At 41.7% G+C, this 27,120-nt stretch overlaps 1 protein-coding gene across 4 annotated transcripts in view; it reads right to left on the reverse strand.

Annotated features, from left to right (window-relative positions):
- TEX15 (testis expressed 15, meiosis and synapsis associated) overlaps positions 1–27,120 on the reverse strand; it is a 109,763-nt gene that overhangs the window by 38,232 nt on the left and 44,411 nt on the right. For all 4 annotated transcript variants that reach the window (XM_072114003.1, XM_072114005.1, XM_072114004.1 and 1 more), the window contains exons 3-6: positions 15,452–15,617; positions 8,461–8,698; positions 4,770–4,913; positions 3,202–3,352 (exon numbers count right to left, since the gene is read on the reverse strand). In XM_072114003.1, coding sequence (XP_071970104.1) covers positions 3,202–3,352; positions 4,770–4,913; positions 8,461–8,698; positions 15,452–15,617 — 699 coding nt within the window. The remainder of the gene's footprint in view (positions 1–3,201; positions 3,353–4,769; positions 4,914–8,460; positions 8,699–15,451; positions 15,618–27,120) is intronic.

Genomic DNA, 27,120 nt, shown 5'->3' on the forward strand with positions numbered 1-27,120 from the left:
CCTGGATTCCAGTCCACAGCTGTGACTAAGTATGTGGTCTCTCTTCCAGACAGATGAGTTTCACCATGGTCTGCTGGCGTTTCCCCATAGCTTTGTTAAAACTGGTGGTGTAGGCACTGCGTTATGTTGTTGGCACTAGATGAAGAAGCAGGAGAGAAAAAAGCGGAGTAGGAGTAGCAAGTATAGAGTTATGTCTAGTACTCCTGGGTGGTGGCAAAATGTACGTCAAAGCGCCTCCTGTCTCTGAACCAGCCCCAACTACATTAACCCAGTGGGCAGACATCCCTGCCCATGATTACTGTCCACATGTCCATTGTGAGGTGCATCTCAGATGTACAGTGCACACCTGGTTTTGTCTATAACCTGTTTGTGGAGGGTGGGGTTGGTCTGCTGGGAAAAGTAGTGGAGATTGAGAATTCAATCCCCTCCTCCATGGGTTTTTTTTTTATAGCGGTCTGTATTCACCAGACTAAAGGGGAGTATTTCAAAGGCCAGCAGTTGTGAAAAGTTCCTGTTCCAATCCAGAACTTGTGAGTTGAAATGGCCCAAATTTCATTTTTGTTTAAATCATTTGGGGTTTTAAAAGCTGAATGGATGGTGCAGACTGGCTTGGTGATGGTGGTGCTGCTGCTGGTGGTCCCTCCCTTTGCGAGGAGACAGGTGGCCTTGTCACTATGGTACAGGCTGGTCCAACAGAAGCAGCAGCGGGAACACTGCTACTTAGAGCACGATTGCAGTGAACACGTATATGCAATTTTGTGATGGCTACTTATTTCTCTTTTCGAGACTAAATAAATCTAATTTCTTTAATCCTCAGTCATAATGGAAACTCTCTATACCCCTAATCAATTTAGTGCTCTTCATTGTACCGCTCCAGCTGCAGGGCATCCTTTTATGGACTAGAGCCCAGAACTGAACAGCATATTCCAGGTGAGGCCAAACCAATACCTTGTACAGTGGTAGTATTGCATCCCTATCCCGAAAGGCCATACCACTTTTGAAACATGACAAGATGATAATGGCTTTAGAGGAAGCTGATTAATATTGCATGCTGTTATTTAATCTATAATCTATTAGTACACCCAGGTCCTTCTATACAAGGGATTCTACCAGATTTACTCCAAGGACATGTTACATGTGGATTATTAGCCCTGGTGCATAATCTTATATGTCAGCTTGCAAACTGTGTTACTCTACACATCTTGGTGTCATCTGCAAAAATAGGCACAGTGCTATTTATTCCGACTTCTATATAATTTATAAAAAAGTTAAATAATAGTGAGCCCAGCACAGAACCTTGGGGTACACCATTTATAACTTGTGTCCATTCTGAGTAGGAATCATTGGCCACAACTCTTTGGATATGATCCTTCAGTCAGTTGCAGTTATCCTACAACATTGTATTATTCTCCTTTTTCTGAACATATATAAAAAGCTGAAATACAAAACGTAAAAAGTGCAAGAAACTGCACCGGTCACGGCTCCGAAGCTGGAGCTACTACGCATGCGCAGAACTCCGGTTTTGCAGACGAGGGCGCACAGCTATGAGCATTTTTACTGTTTATTTATATCTATATTATTCTTTCTAGGTAAAATGGAAAAAGTTCAAGTCCGCACAGTAAAAAGACTCCTGAGAAGGAGGGGTGCAATGCCTCCAAGGATTTCGGCTTGATCCTGGTTTGTAGTCAACGAACGGAAAAGGCAGGCAGCACTCCAAGGTTCAAATCAAACGTGAGTGATTTTTATTGAAACGAGTAGCGACATTTCGGTGTTGGACACCTTTCTAGGGTGATTTTCATTTTTATGTTTTATTAAATTTTTCAAAACTTTTTATTAACCCCTTACCGACATGTGATGTAATAGTACGTCACATGTCGGGTCCCGGTACATGGAGAGGGCTCGCAGTTTTTCACTGCGTTTAACCCCGTAACGGAAAATTGTGCCCAAAGTCGAAAATGGCACTTTTTTGGCATTTAAAAAAAAATTAAAAATTCTATAAAAAGTCATCAAAAGGTCGTACAGTCCTAAAAATTATAACATTGTAAACGTCATCAAAATCCGCAAAAAACGACACCACCCACAGCTCCATACACCAAAGTATGAAAAAGTTATTAGCGCCAGAAGATGGCAAAATCCCCCAAAAAAATTTTGTACAGGAGGTTTTATTTTTTTTAAATGTATGAAAACATTATAAGACCTATATAATTTGGTAGCCCCGTAATCGTACCGACCCAAAGAATAAAGTAGACATGTCATTTGGGGTGCACAGTGAAATCCGTAAAATCCAAGCCCACAAGAATACGGCACAAATGCGTTTTTTTACCAATTTCACTGCATTTGGAATTTTTTTCCCGCTTCTCGGTACACGGCATGTAATATTAAATACCACCATTTTGAAGTGTAATTTGTTACGCAGAAAATAAGCCATCACACAGCTCTGTACATGGAAAAATATAAAAGTTACAGATTTTTGAATGTGGGGAGTGAAAAATGAAAACGCAAAATCGAAAAAGGGCCGCGGCGGGAAGGGGTTAATTATTTTTTACTATTTTTCAGGCCCCGTAGGGTTATTTAACCCTAGGTTGTCTGATTCTACCATGTACTGCCATACTACAGAATTTTCCACATCATCTATTACAATTTGCAAATTGCTTCTGGTCTGTGTGTCCCGAGCCTGTCACAACAACAGATCACCGCTCCCTGATGACGTCACGGGGAGGGATTATCTAAACCAACATGGCACTGCTGGCTTTTTAATGCCAAGGGTTAACACCTGCTATTGGTGCTAGCACCGATCGCGGGCGTTACCAGTGGATGTTTGATGCAATATGCTGCAAACAATCACCGGCTATGGAGAGGGCTCAGCCCATGAGACCTCTCTAAACACCTGCAGCCGCCATATGACATGACAAGGGGATAATAGGATAAAATTATTAATTCATTAATAGGGTAAAATCTGGTGACATGGCTACGGCCGGGTGGGCATACGTATGTGTAAATGTACCCTTAGTCAGATTTTCCTTAAAAGAGGACAAATGCAGGAAGCCTGAAAATGTTTATCACAATATATTCAAAATAAGGTTGTCCTTTTATACCTGAAATAAGACAAACCTTGGTATTAAAAATGTTCTAGGTTCATTGCATATCAAGGTTCATTCCTTAACATATTAACTGTACATGAATAGAAGTCAATCATCATACCTGATACAATAGGTTTTGATGCTTGCCGTGCTGGTAAAGTAGCAGTAACAGTTTTGTTGACTATAAAAGTTGCATCTACTGTAGCAATTGGAAGACACTGTCTTGGAGTCTTCACGGGCTTAAAGCTCTTATCATATTCATACACATAAATCTGCAGAATACATTAATACCAGTTTCAGATATTATGTAAGTTGTTGAAAGTCACAATAAATATCTATTAATATCTATCCATATATATTTTATGTGTAGAACTGGGGAGAATGAATTTTCAAAAGTTGAATTACTTTGAAACTTCTTTGTTAAAGTGATAATTTTTGCTTCAAATACCACACAATCACAATGCTGGAGCTATTGCACAAGCAACCAAATTTCTAGCGGTAGATTGAATATTCTATATACTTTAGGATATTGAACTACGCTACTAAACGTTGAAAATGCAAAACCTGAAGGAAACTTGGGGAATAATAAAAATCAACATAAGTTTTAGCGATATACAAATCATAAAAAAATAGAAACAAAATACTCAAAAGATCTCAAATTATTCAGTATCCAGGATGTATGTCCACTAAAGGAATCTGCACCATTGCGTTTACAATCACCCCCTGCACTTTCCAAAATACACTTATTATCGATTATTACCATATACAGAAGCCATTGTCTACTGGCTGTTGTGCAATAAGTATAAGGCAGCTACGTCAGTGTGGTGAGTGTTTATTTATTCATGAAGTGTGTGTAACTGCCATCACACTCATTGCCCCAATGAGATGATGTCTCACCATAACACCGGCCATTCTAGATGCACTGCAAGTCACCGGCTACAGCCCCCTTAGGATGTTAAAAGTAATGTTACACTATGGTGAAGGCTATTTTTAAGAAGACTTCTTCTTCTTTACCCCTTAGCAACCACCCATACTGGTTTCTACATCGGTGGGTTTCGGCCTAACCTAGGTTCTGCACGGGTCACCGGTGCAGTGAAGAGCAGTACCCTGTTAAGAAACTGTTAACTTGTTTGATCCCGTGTCAGCCTATGCAGATGCATTGCATTAGTATGAACTAGTGATCACATGATCACTAGTTCATATGATAGTAATGTGAAAATAAAAAAGTAAAAATAAATAAACAAATTTATAAAAATGAATTCATAACAATGTCCCAAAACCCCCTAACACATATAAAACAATAAATCATTTTTTAAAGTGGAAAAAAGTAAAAAAAAAAAAAAGGGTCACCGCTTCTCAAAATGTCCAATCTTTAAAGATATAAAAACCGGTTATTCTCAGCGGTGAACCCCATAGCAGAAAAATGCACTCAAATGTCAAAATTGACACTCTTTTGCCGTATGAAAAAGTTATTGGAGTCCGAATATGGTAAAGGTAATGATGACCCATTTGAATGTGAATTATGCTTATTTCTGTAATACCCCCATAAGATGTTGAAAGTCATTTTTCTATGGTGAGGGTTCATTAGACAATATACAGATATTTTTAAGAAGACCATTACCTTCTTAAAATGCATATTCATCCTAAAAACATGATTTAAACAACAGTAGATCAAAGATTCATTCATACCAAGGAATTTGTAACCTGCTCATCCAGTGGATCATTCCATAAAGGTGCCTTCTTTGATATGTGGCTGTCAAAATTTGGTGTTGGTTCCAAGACTGATTTCAGAGCTGAACCTGGCTTAACTGTTTTAACTTTACCAAAGAGCACCTAAATAAAGATTAAATGTCAATGAACACAAGTAAAATCACAAAAACAGTACTATGATAGCTTTATAACCTAATATACATTTAATCCTTTCAAGACCAAGGGTCTTTGTTACCTGAAGGTTCAGGTAAATGTTTACTGTTATGCTATTCTTTAAATGATGATATCTTTGTGATATATAAACTAACTAAAATTTTAAAAACAATATACCGGTATATTTTAAAAACAATATACAGGTTGTTTCCATGAACCACGCCAGCACCACCAGAATGAGGGATTCACCCTCTTAGACAGGAAACCTGAGCATGAAAATAGACTCCGTCTTCCCTGCTTTTTTTTTTTTTTGCAACAACCAACACCACCCAAAAAAAGGAACACCTGGGTGGGAAATACCAAGTGCAGTAGTGATTTGAGGAAACAACTTTACTTGTAAGAGTAATTTATTGTTTTCCCCATTTCCACGACTGCACCACCACATAATATTTTAGAGAAAATTAGGTTAAGGACAAGAAGACTTTTCTCCCAAAGCACATATAAGAAGAATTCACCACATCCAACCGATCGGGTTTTAGAAAAGTGGGGAGAGACCTAGGAGGGACATGGCTGACTGAGAAAAATACAGGGCAACTGTTTAGTTTTTAACAAAAAGGTTCTTATTTTCTGCCTTTTATGAAGAAAGAAAGAGGCCTATCTCTGAGAACCACATTTCTAAAAAGAGTTTTCTTCTTGAGGGAACCAGGGATGAATTTCTGGATTTATTATCCATTCCAACTCCTGTAGAATCTGATGCACCCTGGAAATTTGATCTAGTACCTCCTGTTCGGACACTACTACTAACTGGATATATTCTAGGTTTGACCTTTTCTTATACGGGTTGCCATTTCCAACACTAGCTTGGTGAAAACTCTTGGGGCGATAGAAATGCCAAAGGGGAGAGCCCTGTATAGCCACTCTTAAATACTTTTGATAATCTGGATGGATGACTATGTGTTAGTGGGCATTTGTAAGATCGATGCTGGCCATGAAGCAATCAGGAAAAAGTAGATTTACGGTTGACTTCAGTGTTTTCATTTTGAAACTTGATACATGAAGATCTTTCTTTTGAGGTTTTTGGGTTTAGGATAGTTCTTAGGGAACCATTTGGCTTTTTTTTAACCCAGAATAGAGCCGAATAAAACACTTGACCATGTTCTGCTAATGTAACCCTCTGGTTTTCCCAGGGAGCCGGATTTAAACCTAGTGGGAGGAGGCGAAGCAAAATCCAGCGAAATGCCCTTTTTGAATAATGTTTAGAACCCACTTGCTTCCCAATATATGAGACCAGTCTGGAAGAAGTGAGTCAGTCTTCCCACCAACAGGGCCCTGGCATCATAAGGGTCTGGGTTCTTGATGCCTGGCCTGGGCAATGGGTTGGTTGAACAAGAATGAACAAGAACCCCTTACCCTTCAAAAAGGGTTTAGGGTTTTGGCCTTTATCTGGACCCCTTCTTTGAAAGCTTGATCTACCAAAGGGGCTAAAGGGTCTGAAATGCTTGGTTGTAGAGGGAAAGAACCTCTTATTATCCTATGCCTTTTCTAACAGATTGGAGCAAAAATTACATTTCCAACACAGGGGGTGTCACAAAGTCTATTTCTCCATCCAATATCCCCTAAACAGTTTTTAAGCCAGAGAGCCCTTCTGGTAGAGTTGGATAATGAACACTGATACAAGTAATAGGGGGAACATTGTACTTCCGCCAGATCAAACAAAAAAATCAAATAATACCACAAAGAAGAGGAAACAAAACTAAAATGTAGAAAACATAAAATAACACTTTAATAGAACAATTAAAACAAATCCATTTAAAAAGACAACATACACAGAAAAAGTCCACCAATGGTCAAATTGGCTAAATATACTTAATAAGTTAATCACAGTAAAACTGTATAGAGTTTTAGAAGGTATAGTCCTCAGGACTAGACAAGGTATTTGCTTACAAACATGTATTGCACATTACCCGGGGGACTAGGGACACATAAATAGGTACATACAGAAAAAGGGTGGACCCCCCACCAACACATGTTTCGCATGTATCAACTTTTGGAGAACTACCACAGACCTGCGGATATAGGATTTTGTTGTCAGGAGACTTCCACTCTTTATCAATAAAGGAGGCAATAGTGTCATGAGCTGTAAAAACTTGCATTCGCTTTTCTTTTAGACCTTCAAACATGACATCCTGGACAGTCCTAGGTTCTCTTTTGTCTTCAACATTCAGGGTCACTCTAACTAATTAAATAAGATTATCTGTGTCATCAATTCCAAATAAAGGCTGCCCAGCATGCTCAGAACCAAGCAGAAGTTGTTTAGGGGTTGAAGCACACACCCAACATGCTCACTTACCTGCCGTGGGAAGAGCTTTGGACGCGGAGCTCGCTACCTGCACTCTGCATTTTCATGACAAGGTACACCAAAACCTCCAACCAGAAATCTAAACTTGCAGTGTCCCACACTCTCCTACTCAAGGATGTACATGGAACACCGCAGAGATTTCTTCCTTCAACACAGAGTAATCAGGACCCCCTTCCGGGGATAGGAAACCGGTGAAGCAGGAATCTCTTTTTATGCTCAGGTTTCCTGTAAATGAGGGGGTCGGATCCCTTTCTCTCGTGGTGCCGTCGTGGTGAAGGGAAAAAATAAGTGTTTTTTTTAATGTTTTTTTTAATATGCAGTAAAATTAATCAGCCTTTACCGAAATGTTAAAAATATGCCCTTGAGGCTTTGAGAGTTCATGTAAAAACTGCAAACTGTCTTCTCTGTCTTCCCTACAGTTCCATTCTGCCTTCAGCTGAAAGGGTGGAGGGGGAACATTCACTACTTCCTACTCACTACACAAGTGCTGAGGGAGCAGGGGGAGGGGAAGACAAGGGAACAGTCTGTAAAGTCAGATCACAGAGGGTCTAGGATAGCCAGGCCTCATTAGCATAATTTTAAAAGTTGATTTTATAAGGAAGGAGGCCATGGATAACAAATATAAGATGATTTCCACAGACATTGTGCCTAGATCTATGAGAGTGTCACTGGCTTTTCATGCTTGATTTTGCTTATAGATTTCCTTTAAACTTGAATAGGACTGCGGTAAAGCCATATGACCAATGGACATGATATCACAGGCCTGTAAAGCATAAGCAGCATTACCACTTTGAGTAGCTGATCAGTAAGGGGTACTGGGGTCCAAATTATTGAATATTGACCTATTCTAATTGGAATTGTCAGGAGTGTCCTGAGTCAAGGAAAAAGTACTTTGTAGATTAGACCGAAGTGCAATGGAGCTGTTGTAAAGCAGTAAGAGAAGCAGAACAATCTCATATTTACAAATTATGTCAACCAAAAACAAAAACTTGCGCATAACTTGTTGTCCAATATGTGTTATGAGATCATACCCTTTAAAATAAATTTCAAGTTTAAATCTAACGGAAAAATATTTATATTTATATCAATGTGAACTTCACTATACAAGATTTGTTTCAGATTGACAAATTATAAAAACAAAAACTATGAAAGACATACTTTAAATATTAATACCACATTTGAACTCATTTTCTTCTGATGGGCAAAGTTCAGTGCAACATCAATGTATCGGAACAAATAAACGCCCATCTCAGGATTTCCCAACTCTTCGGCTGCCATACTTCCAACACTTAAGCCGTGCAGGGCTATATCATTTGCAGTGTGGGTTGGTACGACCAGGAAGCAGAACCTATACTCCAGTTCTCTGCTATGTCTTCCAAGTTCTTTCATCTCATTTCTGAAAAGTAAGGCATTATGATGTTAGCTTTATGCTTCAGCAAAAGTAAGTAGCATGACTGCTGAATCATTTGGTGAACAGTCCAGTAATATCCACGAGTAAAGCACATGGGCAAATTACATAAAAGAGTGGCGAACCCCTTTAAGCTGTATTCACACATTTCAGTTTAAATTTTTTTTTTTACTTAAAACTAGAATTCAATTTAAAAAACATGTATTTATGTGCAAACTGCGCCTCAAAACTTGTGCAGCCAGTTTGATAAATGTTCCCCAATGTGAACGCAAATGCAATGTGAAGCACACAATGTAAATGAAATGTTACCACAAAAGCAATGTACGAGGGCGGTTCAATAAGTACCCGTGTTTGACGTCAGAGGGCGTTCCTGAGGGCAGTTGGTGTTATCATCGTGTCCCGCCATCTATCAAACGACGGCAAAACAAACTGCAGACTGATATTGGTTAAACTAATTTAAAATGTAAGCGAACATCCGTTTTGATGATGAGTGACCAGGAAGCCCGGCAGAAGTGGTTACAGAGGAAATCATTCAAAAAAAGTCCACGACACGATACTCGCTGATCGACGAACGAAAGTGCGTGAAGTAGCAGAGGCCGTAGGTGTGTTGAGCAGAACAGCAATTAATATTTTACCTGAGAAGTTGGCGGCCGCATTTGGCGAAAAAGAAGGTGCTGTTTCAACACGATAATGCATCAGCACATTCAACCTGAGTTGTCGCCGACAAACTGCATGAATTGCATTATGAGTTGCTGCCGCACCCCCCGTGTTCACCCGATCTGGCTCCCTGTGACTTTTTCTTGTTCCCTAACAATGAAATTTTTTTTAGCTCAAACGAGGAAGTCATCGCCGATACAGGCGTATTTTGGAGAGTTCGATTCCTATTTTTTTTTTAGAGGGGTTAAAAAATGGCAGGAACGTTGGGAGAAGTGTATCTTTCTAAGAGGGAACTATGTTGAAAAATAAAAAAAAATTTTTTGGAAAAAATGGTGTCTTCATTTCTAACACGGGTACTTATTGAACCACCCTTGTATATGTAAATACATTTACATTTCATTACGTTTACATCACACTTGTGTTTATATCCCATTTGCGTTTACAACACTTTGCACTTAGTTTGCATTAACACTGTTTACTTATATTTGCGCGCAAGCACTGTGTGCCTGTCAGCTCGGCGTCCGTGTTATACAAGGTTGGGGTTTTTTAAAGGGGCTTTCCAATGAAAGAAAATTCTCAAATTTCAATCCCCTAATGATGTTTACACAATAAAGACGATTTTAACCTCCTTACTCTACTGTATCACTCAGTGTTGGTGAGTGTAAAATTCCAGAGTGTGGGCAGGGACTCTCTAAGCAGACACATTATGATTCCTCTAGTGTTGTGGGATGCTGTGTGCTGACAATGTGCTTAGATTATCAGAGTCCAGGTTTATATATACAGGCGGTCCCCTACTTAAGGACACCCGACTTACAGACAACCCATAGTTACCGACAGACCCCTCTGACCTCTGGTGAAGCTCTCTGAATGCTTTTACTGTACTGTAGTCCCAGATTGCAATAATGAGCTGTAAGGTGTCTGTAATGAAGCTTTATTGATAATCCTTGGTCCCATTACAGCAATAAATGTTTACAATTATAAAATATACAGTTTCGACTTACATACAAATTCAACATGAGAACAAACCTCCGGACCCTATCTTGTACGTAACCCGGGGACTGCCTGTACTTTCATTTAGCCTCTGAACATTCACTAGTATCTGACACATATAAAGAGATGAGACAGATGAGAGATGATGAGATCCATGAGATGCATGATACACATAACATTCTCATCTCTGCTATCTCAGCGATAACATAGACACAGGTCTGCCATGCCTGCCTCCCCCTACCGTGGATAAAGTCCTTATCTGCCTGTAGCTTGTAGATCTCTCCTCACAATGTGTTGCTTGCTGGCAGGAAGTCTGTGTGTGAGCTTGTCCTGGAATGCAGGAGTGGGGGCCACTGCAGAGATCAGACAGGAGAACAATATGTCCTCCCGAACCTAGTCATAAGATTCAGGGTTGTGCCCAGGGGCAGGGCCGCATCTGCCATGAGGCGAGATGAAAATCTCTCTTCAAGCAGCAGAATGCGGGTCCCTGTAAAGGACGGCGAAATTTGCCACTCTAAAGTGGGCGATTCGGGCGTCCATTAACGCCCGAATCGCCCACCAGCTAAATAAATCGCGCCTGTCTCTTTAAGACACAGGCACGATTTATATGCGTCATGACGTCACGCACCTGTGTCACTGTGCGGAGCCGCGGCTCACAGGAGAGCCGCGTGAAGACGGGACCCACGCCGAGGGAGCAGCTGCCTGCAGGTGAGTATATATTTTATTATTTTTCATGTGGGGAGGTTTCATTTTATACTGGGAGGGGGTACTATATGGGGCTAGAAAACGTTTAATACTGGGGGGGGGACGCTATAGATATCATATGGGGCCATCATTATTTTATACTAGGGGGGGTGCTATATATATTATTTGGGGCCATAATTATTTTATACTGGGGGGGGCTCTATATATATCATATGGGGCCATAATTATTTTTATACTGGGGGGGGGGATGCTATATATATCATATGGGGCCATAATTATTTTATACTGGGGGTGGGATGCTATATATATCATATGGGGCCATAATTATTTTATACTGGGTGGGGGAATCTATATATATCACATGGAGCCATAATTATTTTATAATGGGGGGGGGTTGCTATATATATCATATGGAGCCATAATTATTTTATACTGGGGGGGGGGGGTGATGGAATGCTATGTATTTTATTTGGGGCTATAATTATTTTATACTGGGGGGGATGCTATATATATTATTTGGCGCTATAATTATTTTATACTGGGGGGGGTGCTATATATTATATATCACTATATCACTAAGCTGGGGGGATGTATATGGGATACAGCATATTACTAAGCTGGGGGGATGAATATGGGATACAGTATATTACTAAGCTGGGGGGGGCTGTATATCGGGTATTATTTGGGGATTTGGGGCTATAATTATTATATACTGGGGGGGTGGGGGTGCTATATATTATATATCACTATATCACTAAGCTGGGGGGATGTATATGGGATACAGCATATTACTAAGCTGGGGGGATGTATATGGGATACAGTATATTACTAAGCTGGGGGGGCTGTATATCGGGTACAGTATATTACTTAGCTGCAGGGGCTGTATATGGGATACAGTATATTACTAAGCTGGGAGGGGACTGTATATGTGGGGCAAGATTTTATTTAAGCTGTAGGGCAGGGGTCCCCAAACTTTTTACATAGGGGGACGATCACTGTCCCTCTCAGACCGTTGGAGGGCCGGACTGAAGTTTAAAAATAAAAAAAATAAGAAATTACAGCGCTCGCGGTACATGCGACTGCATCCGTAATACACTGGGCCCCCCTCAATTAATTATTTAATATACTGCACCCCTTTGTGAACCATTTTATTTATTGGCCCAGTTAATGAATTAATTGGGTCAATTAATTATTAAATATGCTGCCCCCCCCATTAATTACTAGACTGCCCCTCATAATTATTTCCTATGCTGCCCCCCACCATTAAAGGAAACCTACCACTTGAAGTGGGAGGTATAAGAAGGACATACCGAGCACCAGCTCAGGGTGAGCTGGTGCCGGAGCTTATTTTTGTTAGTGTTTTAAACCGCTGTATCGCGGTTTTAAACACTTTTTAAACTTTATGGCTGAAGCTGCTTCGGCACAGGGAGGTACGCGCTCAGCGCTTACCATGCACACGGCTCTCCTTCACTTCCTATGTAGCCGTGCGCACGGTGCGCCGAGCGCGTACCTCCCTGCGCCGAAGCAGCTTCGGCTATAAAGTTTAAAAAGTGTTTTAAACCGCGATACAGCGGTTTAAAACACTAACAAAAATAGGCTCCTGAGCTGGTGCTCGGTATGTCCTTCTTATACCTGCCACTTCAAGTTTCCTATGCTGCCCCCCCCTCCCCCGCCATTAATTATTTCCTATACTGCCCCTCATAATAAATTATTTCCTATGCTGCCCCCTCATAATTATTTCCTATGCTGCCCCTTATAATTTATTATTTCCTATGCTACCCCTTATGAGGGAATAATTAATTATGAGGGGCAGCATAGGAAATAATTAATTATGAGGGGCAGCATAGGAATTAATTAATTATGAGGGGCAGCATAGGAAATAATTAATTATGAGGGGCAGCATAGGAAATAATTAATTATGAGGGGCAGCATAGAAAATAATTAATTATTTCCTATCCTGCTCCTCATAATTATTCCCTATGCTGCCCCTCCATTATTATTTTCTATAATGGCCCCATAATCCATAATTTCATATATTAGGGCAGCCACAATGTTTCTACTGCTGTTTTAAAAAACAATAATAAAAACCCTGTACTTACCTCTGGCTTCTGCGTCTTCTTTCTTCTGGCTGCTGCCGGACAGGAAGGGGTGCGCGGCCGTGTGATGACGTAATCACGCGGCCGCGCATCCAGGTTCAAGGAGCGATGTGCGCCGGGGTTGTCTTCCGGCCACATCGCTCCACCTGCAATAATAGTGCTCGAGCGCCCGTTTCCGGCCGCATCGAGCACTATTCAGTGACGGGCAGGAGCTTCCTGTCCGGATGGACGGAGGCCCCTGCCCGACTGCCGAAGGCCGTGGCCCAATCATAGGCCACGGCCTAATCATTGGCCCTACTGGAGCGCCAGCCCGGGGGCCCCCAAATAACAAATCCGGATCCCGGGGCTCGGCGCTGGATGGGACGGGGGCCGGATAGAAACGGTCCGCGGGCCGCAAGTGGCCCGCGGGCCGTAGTTTGGGGACCCCTGCTGTAGGGGATCTGTATATGGGAGCTGTATATAATTTAATTGGGGGGTGAATAACGAGGCCTTTAAATATATGAGAGCAGGGATATATAAAAATAAAAAATATATATATATATTCATTAGGGGGTGCTATATATTTATTAGTTATAGGATACAGATTACTTTGCATCATGTAAACCAAATGTTGGGGGGGGGGGGTCTGTCTGTATTAATAAATTGGGGGTGTTGTATATTGATTGGTGCTTAGCATGCTATAATTCCAGTAGATATATATATATATATATATATATATATATATATATATATATATATGTATATATATGAAGGGATGTGTTATATGTGGGGAGAGTGCGGTCAGATGTGTTGTGAGGGATATATATTATTTAGGAGCACAGTGTTGTTATCCAGGAGACTTCATACTGTAAGTGACTGTGGTAATTTTAGGGACGCCGGGTGGAGATGCTGCACGGAGCTGAAGACATCTGCCCGTGAATTCAGCAGTGATACTTCATGGATTGGAGAACCCGGAATAAAGTCCTCCTGATGGAAGAGATTGTCATCTATAAGGTACTAGATGCCACTAATGCCTCTCAGATCCTGTAGTCAGTCACACAGTGTCAGGGAGCTGTCTGTAGGGTTAATTGTTAGTAAAGTTTAAGGATTTACTTAACAGGGAGTGGTCAGGAGTTCAGCATTTTACCCTGTTTCCCCTAAAATAAGACATCCCCCGAAAATAAGACCCAGTACAATTTTGTTCAATCTTAGAAATATAAGGCCTCCCCTGAAAATAAGACCTAGTGGCAGACATTGCTACATCTCCCCCCAAGCCGTATATTAGTATTAGTAGATCTTTTAGATGCTGCAATAGGTTGTGACATGGGTGAAGAATTGCAGAATAAAATAAATGACTGTTGCAGGACCAATAAGCTACAAGCAACTACAGGCGGTCCCCTACTTAAGGACACCCAACTTACAGACAACCCATAGTTACAGACGGACCCCTCTGCCCCATGTGACCTCTGGTGAATCTCTCTGGATGCTTTACTATAGTCCCAGACTGCAATGATCAGCTGTACGGGGTCTGTAATGAAGCTTTATTGATAATTCTTGGTCCAATTACACCACAAATTTTGAAACTCCAAATGTCACTGGGGCAAAAGAAAAAAAATTGACTAGAACTTCCATTATAAAATATACAGTTTCGACTTACATACAAATTCAACTTAAGAACAAACCTCCAGACCCTATCTTGTATGTAACCCGGGGACTGCCTGTACTGGACATGAAGTGGTCATTTAAGGAAAGTGCTATTGCTAAATATGAGAGGTTAGGGCCAAATATTCCAATAATTCAGTGTTTGGAGAGCTATGAGGATGTTTTAGAAGATGATTTTTTTGTTCACCAATAAATGTAAATTCTTCTTCATGGACAAATAAGACTTCCCCTGAAAATAAGACCTAGTGCCTCTTAAGGAGCAAAAATTAATATAAGACACTGTCTTATTTTCAGGGAAACAGGGTAATATTCGCCTCAGGCAGCAAATATGCTAGAATCGGCCCTGCCCAGGGGCAACCAAAATTGTGTACACCAGGACAGAGAGAGGTTGGGATTATATCTGTGAAATGCTGTATTTTTGTTAATATAAGTGAATTAGAAAATGTGTTATTTTGTTATCCTGAGTATATTTAAGCATCTTGTGTTTGTGGTAGGTAGGTTTGAGGTGACTGGTTTCCTTAAGGGTAACATTCCAGAGAATTTAAAGGAAATTAAGCATTGTGTGTATCCCAATTCCAAATGTTATCTTCTTAAGGGTTCATATCTATGAGCAGAAATGACAGCCTTGTTATAGTTTTACAAAATCAGTTACCTCTTTTCAAAAAACTTTTCCGTTAAATATTCATTGATGACGAGTTTCATTTCTGAAAATGCCCAAGTGGATTTTAGCTCTGAGACTATATTAAGTCTTCCATTATTTAAGGTCTCCAAGATATCACCAAACTCTCTTCGGTTCGGCATACAACGAAGCAAACAAGCTGTAAATAAAAACATAAATAAAAGTTATTACATTTAATCTAATAACTTTATTTATTAGTTTTAATTAAGAATGCAAAAATAATCAGAAAACTATACAAAAACACCAATAATCTATCTTCAATCCATAGGCAAAGACAGAATACAGATTTCAAGAGTCATACCAATTTTCTGTAAGATCCACTCTAGGTTTTAGAATACAGATACTGATGTAAAATATACACACATATATTTTGTTACGAAATGTAGCTCAATTTGTAAAAAAATCAAGCTGCAAATTCCACCTTTTTCAGTAGTGAGCTGAATACCAGCCTGTATAGTGTGAGTTTGTAAAGGCCAATTATAGATCTGATCTCAACAGCTCTGAGCAGTGAGAATTTTTCACTTTCTCCTCTCCGAAAGTGAAAGACAGAGTAACAATTCTGTTTAAAAGTTATGCTCATACAAGACTACAGCCAAATAGAGCAAAAGTGTTAAAACGAATACCTGCGTAAACAAATACAAATCCTTTGGCAGAGCAAAAGGAAAGCTTTGCAAACTGTGACCCAAATCTAGTTGACGCGTTCCCTTCAGGCTGTTTAAGTAAAATAAATGTGACTTGTTATAGGACAGCAAATAGTGCTTCTTTTAGACATTTGAGATGAGATGTTCCAATTTGGATATCCATTCCGATATGGAAGGAGGCACGTCAGATTACCAATGGCACTGGCAGATGGTGTGCCCGAAACTGACCTATTAGACCCTGTGCTGCCAGACTTGCCCTGCTCCACTGGGGTATATAGAGCTTTCTCTAGCTTTGTCACGTCCTCTCCTTGTTCCTTCCCAGATCTCAGCTTAGTTGAGATATTCCCCACATTGAATGACTGCGCCTGAGGTCAACAACGTTCATTGTCACTGGCTTTTTCTTTCCTCTAATTGCCCTATACCCGTTGATGAGGATGAAGGCATTTCTGATAATATCCTGTTCCCCATATGTTATGAGGAAAGTAACATAAACTGGCCAACCCTTTTACCTAGTGGTTACCATGGGACTACCTTCACCCCAAGTAACAAGGTGAATGAAGAAAAAACAAAACTGTGTCTATGAATGGAAAAATCAAAGCCAAATCTCTGGAAATGCTTGGATTTACCAATTTGCTATGCCAGCTGGCCTTTCATAAGGAACAGAAAATTGCCAGTACATATTACAAAAGAGCCAACAATGAGACATGGCTAATATCAGGGAATCAGACCATAAAAGAAAGTAAACAGAAATATCGCCTCGCCAATAATCTAGGTAATCATGAAACCACTATTAGAGCAACCATTAGAAATCGTGTAATGCTTAAACTGCCACCAAACATTGAATGGCAAGGTACTAAATCATTTAATAAAAGAAAATAAGAACAGACCCCGTAAAGGGGAAGACAAAGACGCAAGACAGGACAAGTAACACATGAATAAGAGGACAGAACATGAGGTATCTTTACAACACTAGAGGGGAAGAGCTAATCTACAGAAGCTAAATAGTATAATGGAAGAAAAATGAAGCATTATAATGTAAAATGTATCTTCAGACAGCATTATCATACACTTTAATGTTAAGGGGGGCAGTCAAGCCACTGGTGCATGGATGGGTTGGATTTATAGGTCAGCCAAGGGGACCAAGTTGTGTGGAAATAATTATACCAGTTGTGATCTTCAGCAACCATTTTCTCCATTAACCAGATATGATCCAATTCGGATATCCATTCCGATATGGAAGGGGACATGTCAGATTTCCAACGTCTCAAAATAATAGAGCGGGTAGCAGACCAAAAAATGTCTGAGGAGACCCTTCTGTGCAACCGCCATGGGACCAGAAATAAGAGAAAGAAGAGTCCCACAGGGGCTGTGGACCATGGGGCAGAAGGGGCATTGCAACTGCAACACCTATCAGGCACAGAGGGGTAAATTTTATGTAGAACTTTCAGCACCCTGTACCACCTGTAAAGTATTTTGAAAATTATTCAACGTTATGCTGAACGTTAGCGGAGACTGCCTACATCTCCCTCTTATAAGCACTTCAGTCTCATCATGTACCCCTCCATGTTCTCTTCTAGTTTTAAGATGGTGAAGTTCTCAGCTTACTGTGTCTAGACAAAGGGCCTGGTCTGTGGGAGCACCGTCGACATCCAATAAAGTAGATGGTAGGCTAGGGGTCTGTACCATAGAGAACGAGGCCTCAGGTTCCTGAAGAGGAGAGCTGGCTGCCATGTGCGTAGGCCTGGGAGGTGTGAATAAACAGAGGAGGGTAAGTCAAGGACCAGAGCACTTACCCTTTTTTTCTGACGACCACCTATTTAGAGCTGTAATCTGGGGGGCTGGGAGGAAAATTAACGGGCCGGGAAACGGCTTAAGAGCAGAGAAGATCTCACATGCGTCCACTCGGCACCATTGCTCGGCCACACCAAAATTCATTTATATTATAAATATATTTATTTATATAGTTTTGTTATTTAACCCCTACGGGACTCAGCCTTTTTTGGCCTAAAAGACGCGGCCCCATTATTCAAATCTGGCCTGTGTCACTATAAGTGATTATAGCATGGGAACGCTATGAGATATCCAGGGGATTTTGAGATTGTTTTCTCGTGACCCATAGTACTTCAAATTAGTTTAAAAATTTGATGGAAAATCTTTTGCGTTTAGTTTTGAAAAAAAACAAAATTTGGCAAAAATTTGAAAAAATTCTTTATTTTCAACGTTCTAAATTCTCTACTTTTGATGCAGATAGTCAAAGCACCCAAATAAATTCACTTACATTTCCCAAATGTCTGCTTTATGTTGGCATGGTTTTTTAAGATTCCACATATTTTTTATGAGGCTCAGAATTTAGGTATCATTTTTCAAATTTTTTGTAAAATCACCAAAACCCGTATTTAGATGGACCTGCTCAACTTCTAATTGACACTGAGAGGCCTAAATAATAGCAAGATTCATAAATTACCCCATTGTGGAAACTACACCCCTCAACGTATGAAAAACCGGTAATTACTAACCGGTAATTGTGTTTCCTTGAACTACGACAGCACCCAACCAGAGAGAGGGATCCGCCTCCAGGGACAGGAAATCCAGACCTCAAAATGTGCGGTACGCCCCATCTCCTTCAGTGGATTACAGAGACTGCATGGGACTTAATGTTTTGATTATTTCTGACCACCGTATCATTCAGCATATCTTTCAATGAGAGAATCTCACACCTCTGTGACACACACATAACACTAACACCCAAGTGTGAATCTAAAAAGAATTTTACAAGGGAGGGAATAACCAGGGTGCTGTCGTGGTTCAAGGAAACACAATTACCGGTGAGTAATTACCGGTTTCCCCCCCTCACCACGACAGCACCCAACCAGAGAGAATAACAGACGAAAAAATTTAGGGAGGGATTATCAAAGAAAGAACTCTTCGCCCAAAAGAAAGCTCCTGTGCACCTGCTACATTCAGCCTATAGTGCCTATAGAAAGTGTGAGGAGAAGACCAAGTGGCAGCCTGACAAATCTGGTTAACTGATACCTCTCTGAACTCTGCCCATGAAGAAGAGACTGCTCTGGTAGAATGGGCTTTTAGACCCTCTGGTATCGGCTGTCCTGCTGCTACATAAGCAGAGCTAACAGCTTGCCTGATCCATCTGGCTATAACTATAGCTGAGGCCTTTTGCCCCCTATTCTTGCCTCCAAAAAGAACAAAAAGACTATCAGATTTTCTCCAATCTCTAGTCCTGTCTAAATAAACTTCAATGGCCCTTTTAACATCTAACTTGTTAAATTCTCTTTCCCTATCCGTAGAAGGGTTACTACAGAAGGATGGGAGCTTGATCTCCTGGGATCTATGGAACCTAGAGACTACCTATGGTAAAAAGGCCGGGTCTGTTGTCAGAACCACCCTGTCATCTAGTAACTTAAGGAAAGGCGCTCTACAGGACAGAGACGATATTTCTCCCACCCTACGGGCTGAAGTGATTGCTACCAAAAACACTACTTTAATAGTCAACCACTTTAGTGAACAAGCCTCTAGGGGCTCAAAGGGGTCTTTTATCAGATAATTTAAGACCAGAGTGAGGTCCCAAGGGGGCACCGTACATCTCCTAAATGGGGTCATACGAGATGCTGCCTTTATGAACCGAGATATCCAGGGATGAGAGGCTAAGGGAGACTCAAACAGAGAGCTAAGGGCAGAAATCTGTACTTTAAGTGTGGCTGGTTTTAGGCCCTTATCTAATCCTGCTTGCAGAAAGTCTAGTATCTTAGCTATATTTGGATGAGTTAAGTCTATCTTCTCTGGACTACAGAAATCTGAGAATACTCTCCAGACCCTAAAATAAATTTTAGAGGTAACTAATTTCCTATTCTTTTGCAGGGTTGTAATTACCTTGTCTGAGAGGCCTTTCTCCCTCAAGATGCGCCTCTCAAATTCCAGGCCGTCAGATGGAGGTTCTCAATCTGCGGGTGGAATACTGGGCCCTGGGAGAGGAGATCGTGATTCTCTGGGAGGATCCAAGGGTCTGATATCGATAGTTCCCTCAGTACTGAGAACCTCCTGGGCCAGAAGGGCGCTATAAGAATGACTCTGGCCTGATCTTGCCTTATCTTCTTCAGAACTCTCGGGAGGACAGACAGAGGTGGAAATGCATACGAGAGGCTGAAGTTCCATTTTATTGAGAAAGCATCCAGACTCAACGGTTGATCTCTCGGGTCTAGGGAGCAGAAAAGCTTGACCTGTCTGTTCCTTCTTGTGGCGAATAAATCTACCTCTTGTTGACCCCAGAGTCTGGTTATCTTGGAGAACACTTTCCGATTCAGGGACCATTCCCCCTGTCGTAAGAAATGACGGCTCAGGAAGTCTGCCTCCAGATTGTCCCTGCCCCTTATGTGTATTGCCGATATTGATTTTAGATTGGCCTCTGCTAGCCCGAAGATCTGATTTGAGAGGCTCATTAAGGACCAGCTTCTGGTACCTCCCTGGCGATTCACAAATGCCACCGCCGTGACATAGTCTGAAGAAATCTTCAGGTCTGTCCCCCGAATCACCGGTAAAGCTTGTCTGATCGCCTGTAGGATGGCTTCTAATTCTCTGTGATTTGAGGACATCCTTCTGGACTCTTCGTTCCATGACCCCTGGAATAGGAGGTCCTTCACCTGGGCTCCCCAACCCGAGGAACTCGCATCTGTGACCATAGATAGGGGATTCTCCTCTCTCCAAGGTTTGCCTGTCTGGAGGTTCTCTTCTCTTAACCACCATCCCAGGGAATCCAGGATCTGCTGGGGAAGCGTAATCCTGTGGTCCAGAGAGGACTGGTCCCCCTTCCAGTTCCCCAACATGAAGAGTTGTAAGGGTCTTGCATGATACATCGCCCAAGGTACCGCTGGAATTGCTGCTGTGAAGAGACCCAGAGTCCTCATAATCTCCCTTATCGTAGGGAATGGCTGTCTGTACAACTTCTCCACTAAGGTTACTATCTTCACCACTTTGTCCTGTGGAAGGAAAGATCTCTGCTGAATGGAATCCAGTCTGATGTCTAAAAATATTTTTAATCTGGCAGGAGTAAGGGAGGATTTTTTCAGATTCACCATCCAACCTAGGCGATGTAGAATCTTCAGTACCACCTTTATCTGGATCTCTAACTTTTCTGCCGAACCTGCAATCAGCAGGAAGTCGTCGAGATATGGCATGAAAGTGCCCTGATGTTTCCGTATGTAGGCTCCTACTTCTGATATCAGTTTTGTGAAGACTTCCGGAGCTATAGCCACTCCAAAGGGTAGTGCTCTGAACTGGAGGTGCTCTATCTTGCCATTCACTACCACCGCCACTCTCAGGAACCTCTGACTGTCTGGGTGAATAGGGACGTGGTAATATGCATCCGCTAGGTCTATGGAAGCCATATAACAATCCTCAAAAAGTAGGTTTATGGTTGACTTTATGGACTCCATCTTGAACTTGTCCACCCGCAGGTAGCAATTCAGTGGTTTTAGATTTATGATGGTACGGAGGGAGCCATCCGGCTTCTTTATAAGGAACAGGGTTGAATAGAATCCTGTCCCCTGTTCTTGAAGTGGTACTTGCCTGAGCACCTCTCTTTCTAATAAGGATTTCACCTCGGCTTCCAGAGCCTGTTTTGCTGCTCTTCCGGGCACTGATGTTATCCTGAAACGCTGCGGGTGAGGGGATAGAAAAGGTAACTTTAGACCATCTTGTATGATCCCCATGATCCATTCGCTCCCTGTAATCTTCCTCCACTCCTCCTTGAACAGGGAGAGTCTTCCCCCCCACTGGACCCCGGGCGTCATTACTGACCGGGGCGTTTACTGGAATCCTGAGGTCGGGAGAACATGAAGCCCCTAGATTTTCTAGAGGATCGCCATCCCTCCTTTTTGTCTCCGGATCTCTGGGGAGATCTAAACCGACTTGAGGGGCGAAAAAATTTCCTTTCCTGTGGTCTTGTACTAGGAAAACCCCTTTTTCTGTCTGCTGCCTTCTCCAAGATGTTATCTAGAGCAGATCCAAATAAGAACTCCCCCTCACAAAGGATACTACATAAATGGCTCTTTGATGGAAGGTCACCTGCCCAATTTTTTAGCCACAAGGCCCTTCTGGCTGAATTGGATAAAGCCGCTGATCTTGCTGACAACCGTAGGGCGTCCACCGAGGCATCTGCTAAGGCGGCTGAGGCCTTCTGTGCAGTGGTAACCTCTGAAATAAGATGTGACCTAGAAGCACCGGTCTTAATTTTCTCCTCCAGCTGGGAAAGTCAAACAAAGATCTAGAGACGCACGTGGCAGCGATATTAGGTTTAAATGCTCCCGCTGCAGCCACCCAGGAGCGCCTGAGAAAGCCATCTGCCTTCTTATCCACTGGAAGAGCGCTCTTCCTAGAGACTTTTGAAACGACAACATCCACCTTCGGTGCCTTGTCCCAGATCTCCGTCTCATTTTCTGGAAAAGGATATTTCCTCTTCATTGCCCTAGGGCAGTGGTGGTGAACCTATGGCACGGGTGCCAGAGGTGGCACTCTGAGCCCTTTCTGTGGGCACCCAACACAGATTTTACCAGATAGGACTCAAGCCTTCCTCCTTGCTCGGTGCTATTTTAAAGGGACAACTACTTGGCTGCTACAACTCCAGGAGGAGCGAGAAGGTGTGGATAGTGATGTATTATCATTGGAGCTCCTGCTCTGGGTCCCCTGATTCTTCCTCTTCAGGGCACCCTGGAGGGAAGCTACAATCCAAAAGACTCCTGCATTTTATTGTATTGGTATCCTCAGGACGCAAATGTGATACAGCAGAGATCAATAGGTTACTGTTCAAATTGTCATGTTGGCACTTTGCGACATAAAAGTGGGTTTTGGTTGTAGTTTGGGCACTCTGCATCTAAAAGGTTCGCCATCACTGCCACTGTAAAGTCTAAGAATCGTGCATGTAGAATCTGTGGAGATAATCTGCCTGACTCATACTTAAAACCCAATTGTGACCAATGTGTTCAGCGCCTGTTATCACAGGATCAGTCAGCCTTGTTTGAGTCCATGCGCATGCTAATCCAACAGGAGGTGCGTAGTTCTGTGCAGGAAATGAGGAGATCCCTCAGGTCAGAGGATTCCCCAGGCACTTCCAGGCATTTTGAAGATTCTGGCCCTAGTCCGGAACAGTCATCAGAGTCAGAGGAGGAGGACAGGTCAGGCAGACCCCTGTTCCCTAATGAAGATATTGATCATCTTATTAAGTTAGTAAGAGCGACCATGGAATTGGAGGAAGAAAAGGAGGAACGCTCAGTAACGGACGTCATGTTCCAGGGTCTAGGAGAAAGGAAGAAAAATTTCTTTCCTATCCATGAGAATATTTCCTCCCTTAGCATAAACCAAGAAACAAAGTTGGTGTGTCATAAGGCAAGGTATGAAATATTAGAACAAATCTTTATTGGGTTAACATATTTAGCATACAAAAGACTCACAATTAAAATCAATTAAAAAGTACTACGTACATACAAGAAATGCAAGGTTGGTTACACAGGTAAGTGTAAACCAACAAAACCCCCTCACACATGAAATGTAACACTTCCAGAGTAATCTGTAGACACCTGACTGTGTGTGCTAATCGGTCCCAAATGTAGACAAGGCAATGAATACAATCCAAGTATATAACATAGAAGGGTAAGTAGGTGTTGTATAAAGTCTAAATACATTACACTGCACACGGAACCATGGTGTTCCAGTCGGTAGAAGAGAGATCAAGGAGTTAAGTCATGAAATGGAGGTGGAGGGGGTAAAGGGCTCCCCACGCGTTCCGTCTCCTACCAGGAGACTTCCTCAGGGGTAGAAGTGCCCCCTAGAATGCCAGGCTCCCCTTTTATGCCCCCGCCCTACCTGCCTTCAGGTGCACCAGCATCCGGCTGATGTCGCGTGTAGTCCTATAGTCAGCACAGCGCATGCGCCGGAGATGACGTAGTATGATCGCGTGTATCGCGATACTAGGTTGCCAAGCAACAACTAGGAGCGTCTGAGTTAACAAGCGCATCAAGAGAAGGAATCACAATCGTTCAGATGTACATGGTAGCGCCGTTTTATAAAGGGTAGATAAGAAGTTATGAATAGCACATAGGTAAGTATAAAAATATGAAATATATTGTTCCAGACCATAAAAAAAGTAAGATAAACGGCGAGATATTAAATAGGGAGCAATGACTGCTCCATGATGTAAACAGTACATAGATAAGTATAAAAAGTGTATATTATTCATAGCCATAAAAAAAATATACATAAACGACGAGATATTAAGTAAGGTAGTAATGCTACTCCATGATATAACAAATACAATTATCGTCGGATATAAGATTAAAGGAATAGAAATAAGCGTGCACAGTTAATATGATACGGCGCCCATCAATAAGTACTCCGGTACGTTAGTGTGGAACAAGTATTAATCTTAAGACATGTACTATATCCTCGATCGAAGGAACCAAGTCAAACATAGTTTTAGAGTAATAGAATATACATATATAAAGACGATCTACGAGATGCCCTAAGGGTCAAGTCAATGTGAACAATAGAATGACAGAATATTAATGTAAGAAAAGACATTTAATGTCTCCTGAATATCTAATATTGAATAAGTGTACAAAGTCATCCATATTCCAAAAACTATAAAGGTGCATAAAGCAACAAAACACAAATCCTTTAAAAAGCCAATATTAATAAGCCATTGTGATCGGTGAGTACTATGATGAACATCACTATATTGAAGTAATTGTTAAGTCCCTAAGAAAAATCCCTAAGGAAAAAAACAAATTAATGAAGTAAGTCCTATTACAATCGATAAAAATGGTAAAAAAAAAGCTGACATACAGATAGTAAAAGTGCTGACATTAGAGGCACCACACTTTAAGATGCCTATACTGGTAAAAATATGGCTAGAGTTATATGTATAGTGCAACAAGGTACACAATATCACATGGAAAAAATGGACTGATATAGATTCCATAGTGCTGTGCCGGAGTGGACACCCAAAGGAAGGCAGACGAAGGGCGCAAAGGGAGGGAGCCGGCATCCATACAAACATTCTTGGACAAAAAACAACGTCCAGATAACAAGAGAAGTACACACATACATTGAGTGAGTCCTGTAGGCTCGACATATCTATATTACATATCAAAGTGATGGTTAGAATTGTAACCCACAGTGGATTAGTCAAGGTAAAGTCCATGTATTTTTGAGTACCATAGGTCTATTAGTCCAGATTGGATCGGTCCATGGTATAGAGAATCCAAAGGAGAGAGAAGAGTGGAGGTTACGAAGGAGAATTCAGCTGGACCAGTACGAGTGTTGACACACGTTTCGTTTGGAGCGGAGATAGTTGTACATTGGGGAGTAGCAGCAATTTTGCTTTGATCTTGTATGAAGACTACCTCAGATGTATCAGTAGGACACATGTCACAGGTTAACAGATTGGAGGATGAGCATGGAAGGGAGGCAAACAGTGAGAATTAGTATATTAGGAATAACAAACAATGTGCGTGTGTGTAGGGGGACTGAAGATGTCCCTAAGAATGAGTGTGACGGGGCTGTAAGAGTCCTGAATCTACAAGGGGCGAGAGCCCAGAAAAGGTGAAGTAGGTCCCACTAATTCTAAGTGTGGAGCAACGTGATTTGTGTAGACCTGGAAGGTCATGCTAAACCGAATATTGGTGAAAAGAAGGGAGGTAGGTGGATAGGAAGAGGTGAAGCTAAAGTGAGTGCATGAAGCCTAGTACCATAGGTGAACCCAGGTAGGTACCCAAGAGTATAGTGAAGTGGCCCAAAGAGGTTAGTAAGAATAGAATGATATAAGTAACTCACCCACTTGGCGGTATAAGGGGAGGCATTAGACGTTGAGGGTCCCCAAACTCCAAAAAACATCCAGTCAAGCGTGTTCAAATGTATCGGAGATATAATTCATCTGTTCTTGTAGAAACCTGTAAATAGAAGGTCCTCATTGATACCATCAGGGTCACGTGTGTTCAATTTATAAATCCAGCGTGCTTCCCGTCTGAGTAATTCGGGGGTTATGTCCCCTCCCCGAATGGATGTGGGCACCAAATCCAAACCCACAATTTGAAGACCCCTCGTTTTGCCTGCATGGAATTTGCGGAAATGTGCCGCTACAGTTGAAAGTACCTTACCTTGGGAAAAGTGTGATCCCGCGTTGGAAATGATGGAAAGGTGCTGTTGTACCCGTTTTCTAAGTTCCTGCGTGGTCTGCCCTATATAGATTTTTCGACATGGGCATATGAGGGCGTAAATGATGTTCCTGGTTCTGCAGTTCACATAATTCCTCAAGGCAAAGATCTGTGAAGAGATAGGATGTGTGAATTTTCGGGTAGCCGGCATAAGGGGGCAAACCGAACAATCCCCACATGGATAGGAGCCAGTGAGTTCAATACCTCGTCCCAAAGAGCGGGTTGGTCAAATAAAATGACTATTGGACAAATTGTCCTTAAGATTTTTCGCCCGTCTCGCTATCAATGTCGGTTTTCTGAGATCAAAGGTCGTATGCGAGGTTCCGCCCGAAGGATGTTCCAATTCTTGGACAAAATGGTACGAATGTTGGACCACTGGTTGTTATAGGCTGTAACCACCCCTAGGCGAAACTCAGTGTTTTTCTTCTTTTGGATCAATAGGTCTCCCCTATCAGCGTCCCGGGCTCGGAGGGCTTGGGATAACCTCTATTGAGGAATCTTTCTGTCAGTTCCCGTGCATTTCTTTGGAAGTCACTTTGTAAAGAACAATTCCTTTTAACACGTGTGAATTGTCCCACAGGTATACCAGTCTTCAGGTGTTGTGGATGAAAGCTGTTGTGATGGAGTAGGCTGGTTGTTGAAGTCTTCTACCGAAACAGGTCTGTAGTTAATCCCCCATTGCCCTTCGTTATTTTTAGATCCAAGAAGTCGACTGTTACCTGTGAAAAATTGGCTGTCAGTGTTATGTTCCAGGGATTGGTGTTCAATTCTGAAATAAATT

This window comes from Engystomops pustulosus, chromosome 1, assembly GCF_040894005.1.
Source record: "Engystomops pustulosus chromosome 1, aEngPut4.maternal, whole genome shotgun sequence".
In the NCBI taxonomy this organism is placed as follows: domain Eukaryota; kingdom Metazoa; phylum Chordata; class Amphibia; order Anura; family Leptodactylidae; genus Engystomops; species Engystomops pustulosus.